Raw genomic sequence first — 12,075 nt, forward strand, 5'->3', positions numbered from 1 at the left:
CTCGCGGCAGACACAGAGGAATTCATCAGGAGAATGAGGCTCCGGGAATTCTTCCACAAATCCCAAGATGTCAGCAGCGAACCCAATGAGACAATCAATGATCCGGAACAGCAGACAGAGGGATCCGCAGTGCAGCAACCGAAGAAGAGTCAAATTGGACCCCTCCGGAGGGTCGCTGCCCTAAGCTTGACATGTATGCTCAAGCTGTCAGGAGATGCATCAACGCCAGATTCATCAGCTGCACTCACAAGACAGTCCAGAATGTCACCCGAGCACAACGCAACGCCATCCACGCTCTGAAGACCAACCGCAACATCGTCATCAAACCAGCAGACAAAGGAGGTGCCATCGTCATACAGAACAGAACGGACTATTGCAAAGAAGTATACCGACAACTGGACAACCAGGAACACTACAGACAGTTACCCGCAGATCCGACCAAAGAACACACTCGCCAACTCAACAGACTGATCAAAACCTTCGATCCAGACCTTCAAAGCATCCTACATGCTCTCATCCCACGTACTCCCCGCGTGGGAGACTTCTACTGCCTCCCAAAGATACACAAAGCCAACACACCTGGACGTCCTATCGCATCAGGCAACGGAACCCTGTGTGAGAACCTCTCTGGATATGTCGAGGGCATCCTGAAACCCATCGTACAGGGAACCCCCAGCTTCTGTCGCGACACTACAGACTTCTTACAGAAGCTCAGCACCCACGGACCAGTTGAACCAGGAACACTCCTCGCCACGATGGACGTCTCGGCACTCTACACCAGTATCCCCCACGATGACGGCATCGCTGCGACAGCCTCAGTACTCAACACCAACAACAGCCAATCTCCAGACGCCATCCTACAACTCATCCGCTTCATCCTTGACCACAATGTCTTCACCTTCGACAACCAGTTCTTTACCCAAACACACGGAACAGCCATGGGGACCAAATTCGCACCCCAATACGCAAACATCTTCATGCACAAGTTCGAGCAAGACTTCTTCGCTGCACAGGATCTCCAACCAACGCTATACACCAGATACATCGACGACATTTTCTTCCTATGGACCCATGGCGAAGAATCACTGAAAAGACTACACGATAACATCAACAAGTTCCATCCCACCATCAAACTCACCATGGACTACTCCTCAGAATCAGTCTCATTCCTGGACACACGAATCTCCATCAAAGACGGACACCTCAGCACTTCACTCTACCGCAAGCCCACGGACAACCTCACGATGCTTCACTTCTCCAGCTTCCACCCTAACCACGTTAAAGAAGCCATCCCCTATGGACAAGCCCTGCGAATACACAGGATCTGCTCAGACGAGGAGGAACGCGATGGACACCTACAGACACTGAAAGACGCCCTTGTAAGAACGGGATATGACGCTCGACTCGTCGATCGACAGTTCCGACGGGCCACAGCGAAAAATCGCATAGACCTCCTCAGAAGACAAACACGGGACACAACCAACAGAGTACCCTTCGTCGTCCAGTACTTCCCCGGAGCGGAGAAACTACGCCATGTTCTTCGCAGCCTTCACGTCATCGATGACGACGAACACCTCGCTAAGGCCATCCCCACGCCTCCACTACTCGCTTTCAAACAGCCGCCTAACCTCAAACAGACCATCGTTCGCAGCAAATTACCCAGCCTTCAGGAGAACAGCGACCACGACACCACACAACCCTGCCACAGCAACCTCTGCAAGACATGCCAGATCATCAACACAGATACCATCATCACACGTGAGGACACCACCCACCAGGTACATGGTACATACTCATGTGACTCGGCCAACGTTGTCTACCTCATACGTTGCAGGAAAAGATGCCCCAGAGCATGGTACATCGGCGAGACCATGCAGACACTGCGACAACGGATGAACGGACACCGCGCAACAATCACCAGGCAGGAGTGTTCCCTCCCAGTCGGGGAACACTTCAGCAGTCAAGGACATTCAGCCTCCGATCTTCGGGTAAGCATTCTCCAAGGTGGCCTTCGAGACACACGACAACGCAAAATCGTCGAGCAGAAACTGATAGCCAAGTTCCGCACCCATGAGGACGGCCTAAACCGAGATCTTGGGTTCATGTCACGCTACATGTAACCCCACTGATGCAGGGTCATCCAGACTCGAGTCGACATTGGCTTGTTCTCTCTACACAGATGCGGCCGGACCTGCTGTGATTTCCAGCCAAAAAAATGTTTTTTGTCTGTTTTTTTGTTTTTCATACAGACCCCAGCATCTGCAATATTTGACCCCTTGTGACCCCACCTCATTGTTCTTTGATGTAATGTTTCCCTGACTGACCTGTTTGGACACCATTCACACCTTTGACTGCTGTGATTATCTCTCTGCCGAGGTGTGATAAATGGCAGTTGGAAAGGTTACCTGTAAACATCTGACATGATTCTCTGACTATATAAGCTGTGTCTTTATGCATTTCTCCACTTCACCTGAAGAAGGAGCAGCGCTCCGAAAGCTTGTGATTTCAAATAAAGCTGTTGGACTATAACCTGGTGTTGTGTGACTTCTTACTTTTTGATGGCTCCTGTACATTGTAGTACCGGTGGTGACCACACCGGTATATAAACCCTGTGGAGCAAAGTGTATTCCATTTCAGCCCTGACCCTCAATTACTAAAGACCTGTTTAATCATTTCTGTAGTCTGTGTCCAGTTATTCAGCATAACTACATTTGGAAACACAGACTCAGTGGCGACGAGTCTGATCTTACCTAGCGGCAGTTGCATCAAAGGAAGCTTCGCCTCTGAAATGGGCGTCGATCAAGGGCATCCACCCTCAACATCCTGCTGGGCACTGCATAGCACGGGAGGTAATCGGGAACCCGGGTTGGTTTCTGGCCACGAAGTCAAACATCAGTGAACATCCCTTCGACGACAGCGGTGGGTAAGCCCGATCGAGCGGCACGGGGGGGGGGGGGGGGAAGTCGGCTGAGTTGTCAGTAAGAGAAGGGGAGGGAAACAACGAAAAGGGCGGAGAACACGACCGCAGCCGGTATCAGGGGCCGGACTGCAATCGGGGCAGAGACGCGCAGCAGCCAGAAAAGCGTTTATGTCCACAAGGACCGCGGGAGCGGTGGGGAACAATAGCAGCAGCGTAGGGGAAAATAAAGGACCGCTGGGAGGCGAGAACGGCAACAGCGCGGTAATCGCCATTTTGAGTCGGTGGGGGAAGAAGACAAGCGCGGGAAAAGCCGCCAAGCGCGGGAAGCCGCCATTTTGAAAAAAATAAAATAAAATAATCATATCCGAAGGAAAGGAAACTCAACAAGGATGCCAAAAACGGGTAACATCACTGCTTTTGATAGCGATGTGGAAGATTGGGCCACTTATGTGGAACGCGTCGAAGTTTACTGTACAACGAATGAGGTACCGGAGGATAAGAAAGCACTAACCCTATTAAACTCGATGGGTGCGAAGACGTACGGGTTATTAAGGAACCTTGTAACACCAGATAAACCGGTAGGAAAGAGTTTCGCGGATATTGTTACTATCCTGCAAGAGCATTTAAACCCCACGCCGCTGCTGATAGCGGAACGATTTAAATTCTACAAAAGAATTCAACTTAAAGAAGAAAGCAACGCTGAATTCTTAATCGAACTGCGCAAGTTATCAAAGTACTGTCAGTTCGGTACAGGACTAGCAGACGCACTGAGAGATAAGTTTGTGTGTGGGCTCCTAAGGGAAGGAACCCAGAAGCGACTGCTAGAGGAAAAGGATCTTACGCTGGACAAAGCTTTCAGCATTGCAGCATCGCACGAGGCAGCAGCACGAGGCGCTGCAGAGATACAGCAAAGGCCATTGGAATTCAGCACCAATGAAATGGCATTGGGCGCAGTAAAGTGCTATCGTTGCGGAAGGACAACGCATGACCAGTGATGTAAGAAAAAGGAGACTTACCATCAAGTAACTTTAAAGTAAGCTTTAAGTAACTTATAAACACACCATATACACAAGAGAGGTCTTTACCATGCCTCTGGTAGAAGCCTCTTACAATACTGAACAGAGCAGTATTTATACCAGTCCAACAGGAAGTGACATATGACAGGAAGTGAGGTATGTACACAGTTCATAGTTCATAGTTCACAGGAAGTGATGACATAACTTCCCGGAAGTTAGCATTTTTATCACATTCTTCCCTCCTGCAGGATTAGGAGGCTGTGGTCTACCTTTTGGTCCGCAGCCGCCGAACAAGGAAGAGTCGCACCCGTTTGGATTCCCGTCGTAGAGGGTCGCTGGTCCGCTTACATGCGGTTGGCCATTGGTCAGAGTCTGTGTGGCCTGGATTGCCCTGTGAAGGGTCGGGGAGATCATGGCTTCGAGTACGAGCCCCAATAGGTTCAAAGTCGGACTGCCTCTGTTCAGAGGGAGGTGCAGAGCTGGTCTGTGGCGGATCAGTACTTTCATGCGCGGTACTGGGAGGGTCGCAACCTTGAGCACGGGGTTCTACCGGCACCAAGCTAGTTGGTGTCCGATCAGGATCCTGGAGAGGGGTACCCGATAGGTCCCAAGAGTTTCCTGGTGAAATGCCATCACCCGATGTCCCACTAGGTCCTGGTGGGCAGGGAGCCAGATCCCGTAATGATACGGTAGATTCTCGGCCGTCGGAATATCGTATGTTTGCATAGGTGGGGTTGGCATCGGTTAGTTCGACCTCGTCTACAAGAGGGCAAGCAGCTGTAATTGGTGTCGTTGCACAGAGAGTGGCTAAAACTCTCGGTGTGCTTCTTCGGGAGAGAGCTCGAGAGGAAGCTTGATAGGTCCTAGCTGGAGCATCTTGATAGGCCCTAATTGGGGCAGTTCGGTAGGTCTTAGCTGGATTGGCCCTCGTAGAGGCCCTTGATAGGCAAACTTTAGCAAAGTGTCCTTTTTTCCCGCAATAACTGCAGATTGCATTGCGAGCAGGGCAGGTTTTCCTAGGGTGAAAAGCATCTCCACAAAAGAAGCATTCCTTCCTAGATTGCCAAGAGGCTGCTAAAGTGGGGTCGTCCTCCTCTTCTTCATCAGAATTATCAGAATTAGATTCCCCCATGATAGGGTTCACCTGAGACCGCTTGAATTGTCTGGTTGCAGCTACAGCAGCAGATCGAGATCTGGGCAGCTGATAGAGGTCTGCATTTCTCTTTGCCAAATCCAGTGAACAAGCTAGGTCAAAAGCTTTTTGTAGCTCAAGTGTTTTACTTTCTAGTAGACGCTGGCGTATAAATAGAGAGGCAATCCCACAGATGAAAGCATCCCGAATCATTTCTTGGCGGTACAGCTCAGCTGAGGCTGCCTGAAAGTTACAATCTACGCTGAGCCTGCGAAGTTCTTGCAGGAATTCGTCAATTGATTCCCCTGGCCCTTGTCGGGCTGTGGCCAGTAGATGTCTAGCATAGACCTCATTTGGGGTCTTCGCATACAGTTTCTTAAGTGCCCGAATCACCTCTTCGTAATTATCCCAGTCATCAACATATTCGAACATTTTTGGGGTCACATAATTGACAAGTATCTTCAATTTAGCAGGAGCATCCGCTTTACATTCATCCAGAAAATTCTCAAAAGTACGATACCAATGCTTCCATACCCTGCCAGCTGCTGGTGTATTCGGGTCCAAGTCCAGACGAATAGGTCTAAGGATTTTCTCCATGATGGGTGGTTCCCTGGATCCTTAACTTCCGAGTTTGTCTGAAGGTCTAGTATTTGTCAGTGTAAATACTAAGTTACTTAAATTGATGTAAGAAAAAGGAGACTTACCATCAAGTAACTTTAAAGTAAGCTTTAAGTAACTTATAAACACACTATAAACACAAGAGAGGTCTTTACCATGCCTCTGGTAGAAGCCTCTTACAATACTGAACAGAGCAGTATTTATACCAGTCCAACAGGAAGTGACATATGACAGGAAGTGAGGTATGTACACAGTTCATAGTTCACAGGAAGTGATGACATAACTTCCCGGAAGTTAGCATTTTTATCACAACCAGAACCAGTGCTGGTTCAAAGATAAAGAATGCAGGCAATGTGGCAAACTTGGTCACATAGCAAGAGTATGCCGGTCAGGAAAGAAGACCAGCAGCAAAAAGTCGCCGCAGGAGAAGTACAAAAAAGTACACAAGGTGACAGAGAACAGTTTGGATGAACAAAAGATGGATTCAGACTCCAGCAGTAAGGAACTGGGTTGTCTAAAAATACATAATGTGCGTAACACAGCAGACCACCAAACTATCTGGGTCATGCTTTGGATAGCGGGAGTCCAAGTGAAGATGGAATTGGACACTGGATCGGCATTGACGGTCATGAATAAGCAAGATTACAAAAGGTTATTCTCGCACATTCCCGAGGGATACGGAGATTGCATTGAAAACATACACGGGGCAAATAGTATACCCCATCGGAAAGATAAAAGTAAATGTGGTCTACAATGGTAAAGAAAGTCAGGAAATGGACTTGTATGTGTTACCTGATGGAGGTCCGCCACTACTGGGACGGGAATGGATCCGGAGAATAAATGTGGACTGGCATTCCATACAAGCACTGACTGTAGATTCCTGTAAAGAGGACAACGTCAAACCTAAACGACTGTCCAAAATATTGGACGATGCTAAGGAGGTGTTCCAACAGGGACTGGGAACACTGAAAGGAATTACAGCAAGCATCAAGGTTGAAGAACATGCAAACCCAAAATTTTTCAAAGCCAGACCGGTACCTTATGCGATACGACCTGTTGTGGAAGCAGAGCTGGAAGGGCTAGAACGTTCAGGAGTACCGTCAAAGGTGGACTGGAGTGAATGGGCCACACCCATTGTTCCTGTCATGAAGCGTTCATTGAGCAACAAGCCGGGGGAACCTGGGAAGGTTCGCATCTGTGGCGATTTCAAGATCACTGTTAATCTGGTTCTTCACACGGTGCAATATCCGCTTCCGCGGATTGAAGATATCTTCGCTTCACTGTCTGGCGGGAAACACTTCAAGATAGACCTGGCGCAGGCGTACCTACAGATGGAAGTTGATGAAGCGTCACGCCAGTATCTCACGATCAACACACATAAGGGCTTATTTCGGTATAATAGACTGGTTTTTGGAGTGGCATCGGCTCCAGCGATTTGGCAAAGGGCCATGGAGCAGGTATTGCAGGGAATTCCAGGCACACAATGCTACCTGGACGACGTTCTGATTGCAGGAGATGATGAGAAGGATCACCTCGCGAATTTGGAGCAGGTGCTCACCAGATTGAAAGAATATGGGCTCAAAGTTAATCGCCAGAAATGTGAGTTCTTTCAAAAGCGAATCTCGTACTGCGGCCACGTCATTGACCAGGAGGGGCTCCATAAGTCACCTGACAAGATCGAAGCTGTTGTCAAAGCTCCCGCTCCGGAAAATGTATCCCAGTTGAGGTCGTTCCTTGGGTTGGTTAACTATTACCACAAGTTTCTTCCAAATTTATCCACGGTGTTACACCCGCTGAACACACTTTTGCAAATGGGAGTACCATGGAAGTGGAGCGAGGACTGTAAGCGGGCTTTTCAAAAAAGCAAGGCACTGATCACCTCTAAGGAAGTGTTGGCTCACTTTAACCCAACGCTGCCTATTCACTTAGCTTGTGATGCTTCTCCATATGGTATCGGGAAGTTTCCAAATGGCTTGGAAAGGCCAGTCGCGTTCGCATCCAGATCATTGACCTCCGCAGAGCGCAACTATGCTCAGATAGATAGGGAGGCTCTCAGCCTCGTGTGGGGAGTTAAGAAATTTAACCATTACCTGCAAGGCCAAAAGTTTACGCTGCTGACAGATCACCAGCCGTTGGTTTCCATTTTTAACCCTAAGAAGGGTGTTCCGGTTATGACGGCGCAGAGGCTTCAGAGATGGTCCCTTTTCCTAGGGGCACATCAATATGATATCGAATTCAAAGGTACAAAGCAACATGGTAATGCTGATGGGCTGTCGCGCCTGCCACTACCTACAGCGGAAGAGGCACCGGCAGTTGACCCTGTCGAGATATTTCACTCGACCATCATCGAATGCTTACCAGTCACCAATGCGGGTATTGAGAGAGAGACCCGAAACGACCCGACACTGTCTCGGGTCTACGATTTGACAGTGAAGGGATGGCCAGCACATGGCGACCCACTGTTACCAGCATTCTTAGCCAGACGAGAACAGCTGTCCGTCTGTCAAGGAACATTGATGTATGGAACAAGGGTGATTATTCCTCCTAAATTAAGGGAGAGAGTTCTGAAGGAATTGCATGAAGGTCATCTGGGGGGGGGGGGGGGGGGGGGGGGGAGTCCAGATGAAAAGCCTTGCTAGGGCTTATGCGTGGTGGCCAGGTATCGACAAACAAATAGAGGATCTGACTAAAAGCTGCTCAGGGTGCCAAAAAGTTCAAAACGCACCTCCAATTGCACCGCTGCATCCGTGGGAATGGCCTTCAACCCCATGGCAACGTGTGCATATCGACTTTGCAGGTCCATTCATGGATTCCATGTTTTTGATAGCAGTAGACGCACATTCTAAATGGCCAGAAGTGATTACGATGTCGACCACTACCTCTGAAAAGACGATCGCAGTTCTAAGAACCATATTTGCAAGGAATGGGTTGCCGGAACAAATATGTTCAGACAACAGACCACAGTTCGTGTCAGAAGAATTCCAGAAATTCATGAAAAAGAATGGGGTGAAACACTATACATCTGCCCCATATCATCCGGCTACAAATGGGTTGGCCGAGAGATTTGTACAAACGTTCAAAAAGGCGATAAAGGCCATGAGCGAAGACCATATTCCACTACAACACAAGGTGGACAATTTCCTGATGGCATATCGAAACGCCACGCATGCAGTGACAAATCAAAGCCCTGCCATAATGTTCTATAACAGGAGGTTGCGGTCCCGGTTGGATTTGTTAAAACCCAATGTGCGTAGGGAAGTCGAAAACAAGCAATTCCAGCACGTAAATAACAAGGCCACTCGGAGTTTCGAAATAGGACAACCAGTGTTGGCCAGGGACTATAGGAATGATAAATGGCAATCCGGAACAATTCGTGCCCGACAAGGACCCTTGATGTACACGGTAGACGTTGGAGAGAACGTAATACGATGTCATGCTGACCAACTTGTGGAATCGAGAACAAGGGTCGACCCCATGTCTACGGCAGAGACACCAGTTGAAGAAGTTATTGAGCCTGTAGCATCCACCTCAGACTCGAACGTACATGATGATGTTCAATCCATAGGAGATCAAATGGATGAGTCACCCCAGCAACGAGAACCAGAGACCCCTGAAAGGCGTTATCCGGCCCGGATCAGGAGGCCTCCTCAGAGACTGAATCTTTGAACAGTTTTGTGAGAAAGTTGTATATATGTTATCCATGTAATGTTTAAATTGGGGTGTACACTGTTAAGCTAAAAGGGGAGGAATTGTAGTGTATGTAACCTGTATCACCTTAAGAGGATACCTTAAGGTGATGGACTACTTTTTGATGGCTCCTGTACATTGTAGTACCGGTGGTGACCACACCGGTATATAAACCCTGTGGAGCAAAGTGTATTCCAGTTCAGCCCTGACCCTCAATTACTAAAGACCTGTTTAATTATTTCTGTAGTCTGTGTCCAGTTATTCAGCATAACTACATTTGGAAACACAGACTCAACAATAACCTCCTCTAGTCCTACAACCCTGAACTCTCCATTCCTGACTCCAGCCTCTTGTGTATTTTCCCCACCCTTCACCCCACCATTGGGTGGCTGTGGCTTCAGCCTCCTATGATCCATGTTCAGGAATTCCCTCCTTAACCCTTTCGCCTCTCCACCTCCCTCTCCTCCTTTAACACCATCCTTAACACCCATCTCTTTGACCAAGCTTTTGGTCATCCCTCCTAATATCTCCTTCTTTGGCTCCGTATCCATTTTTTAAAATTATGACCTTGTGAAGCACTTTGGGATATTTTTCTACATTAAAAGGAGCTACATGAATGCAAGTTGCTGTAGTGAAATGTTTATTTTGTCCGCTCAGCATTAAATTTTCTGGCAACAGCCATTTTAGGTCTCCTGCCTTCCAGGACTGTTCCGTTGATGAAAGTGATGGGGAGGGGCCAGCTGCATTTCAGAGCAGCTCTCCAGTTCAATGGTGCCACAACTTAGATATGATTAGGTGCTTATAGATGTCATTCAAGAGAGGAATTTGGGCTTACCTTCATCAGCAAAATGGTTCTGTGAACTGCTAAAGATTTTGATTGTATCAGCCATGACCAGAATAAAAAGAGACAAAGAATAAGAGATTGCACATTTTGTTGTCTTGTAGATTTTCTTCAGTAAAGAGCAGTATGTTTTGTAATTTAAAAAAATCATTATGAGGCTTCGTATACAGTGTAACACTGCAATACGCAACAACTTGAGAAAGGCCGAACTACAGGAAACTCTATTATCCGGGACCGGCGTGGTGCCGGTTTATCAAAAAGTCCGGATTACAGAGAGGTATAGTTTTAAAAGGTACGAGAGCTCCGTACACAGCAACAAATCCAGGCTTCCCTGTTGCTTAGCAACATGTGCAGGAACTCCGGCCACAGACCAAGCGTCCCTGTTGCTTAGCAACAAGTGCACAAACCCCAGTTACACAGCCACAGATCCAGGAACTGCCACTAATATGAAGTAAAACTTACCTGAACCTACTCCTGAATTTTGCCGGTTAAAAGAGAGTTTCCTGTAACTTGATTCTAATCAGGCTTGCATTTTATATAAACTGTAGATTCTGTGATAATACATTCTTCATATTTAAATCAGGAAAAATGTGTATTTTGTAAGAATATACATTACTTTCTCCTTTTCATCGTTTGTCAATTAATAATGTTCTAGTTATTTTTATTAATTTAAAATGGACATAGGCTCCATGGAAAAAGTGTTTAGCAAACCACAAACCACATTTCTTTTTTGTTTGGGGAGGGAGAACATGCATCACACACAACTGTTTGGAATTTCCCCCCCCCCCCCCCCCCCCCCTAATTTCTCATCAATTCTCCCAACTCTCCTGAATGTACTTCTTGCTGGGGTGCAGTTCCACAGATACATCCGCTAGTAGCTATTTTCCATGTGACACAATAAGGGCACATTCCATACAAATACAGTAGTCATCAGATCTGTCCAAATCCTATCTTCATCTGACAACATACACACTCTCATTCCCCAGTGGAAGCATTGTGCATAGCAATCACAAATAAGGAACAGCTGATTTTTTTCTCCTGTGCAAAGGGCACTGAAGCCAATTATAACCCACCAATGTGCTGGCAGAGATCAACTAACAGCAAAGACTGACTAAAACTAGGGAACTCTGCTTGTCCGAATGGCTCGACTTTGCTGAGCTATAAATGGAGCATGTTGGTTGGGTTTCAATGTGATTTACATCATTGAAGTATATATGGCAGGCATTTGCTTACAAGCACTTTTTTTTAATTGACGGCAGAGTCCCTTTAAAATAGCATTACTGTAATCAATTTCTGGCTGCTGTACCTTACACTTTTGTTTGCACATGCCGCACGTATGCCTTAATTGCATTTTTTAGTCACACTAGTTTGACAAGTTTGTGACTCACCGTAGTAAATCAATATATTAAAAAAGAAAAGCTTAGATGTATTGATTTAATTCAAAAAGTTAATTTTCAATGTTTCTGTTAAAAATGACCACTATTGTCACATTATGCAAAACCTTTTCAAATAGAATTAGTTCTGTCGGCTTTAGCTCCCAGTGCTCTTGAATTCACCCCATTTATTTTGTGAGTTGGATTTCAGAGCATTGATAGCAACACAAACCACCATACATGTACAAACATGTCTATGTGCGGCTGTTTAAATTCACGACTGCAACTTTAATTGTCTGGCTGTGGACTTTGCCTGATGTCTGCCGAATATTCCCAATGGCCAGCAATATAAAAATAGCATTAATGGGCTGCATAAGTGGGCTGAGCCTACCCATAGCCGGGAAGATTGACAAACAGTAAAGGTTGGTGTTGCTGGCAACAACCAGTTACATTGCTGTCTGTGTGGAGTTTGCACATTCTCCCCGTGT

The 12,075-nt window shown here is 47.0% G+C and overlaps 1 protein-coding gene across 8 annotated transcripts in view; it reads right to left on the reverse strand.

The window, feature by feature from the left end:
- LOC147122081 (uncharacterized) overlaps positions 1-12,075 on the reverse strand; it is a 144,749-nt gene that overhangs the window by 35,241 nt on the left and 97,433 nt on the right. For 6 of the 8 annotated variants that reach the window (XM_085982813.1, XM_085982812.1, XM_085982819.1 and 3 more), the window contains one exon: positions 10,209-10,237. In XM_085982813.1, the coding sequence (XP_085838939.1) occupies positions 10,209-10,237 (29 nt within the window). The remainder of the gene's footprint in view (positions 1-10,208; positions 10,238-12,075) is intronic. The other 2 variants (XM_085982815.1, XM_085982814.1) reach the window with 1 other exon arrangement.

This window comes from Somniosus microcephalus, chromosome 3 (genome assembly GCF_052327205.1).
Source record: "Somniosus microcephalus isolate GS21.2 chromosome 3, FLI_Smic_1.0, whole genome shotgun sequence".
Taxonomy (NCBI): domain Eukaryota; kingdom Metazoa; phylum Chordata; class Chondrichthyes; order Squaliformes; family Somniosidae; genus Somniosus; species Somniosus microcephalus.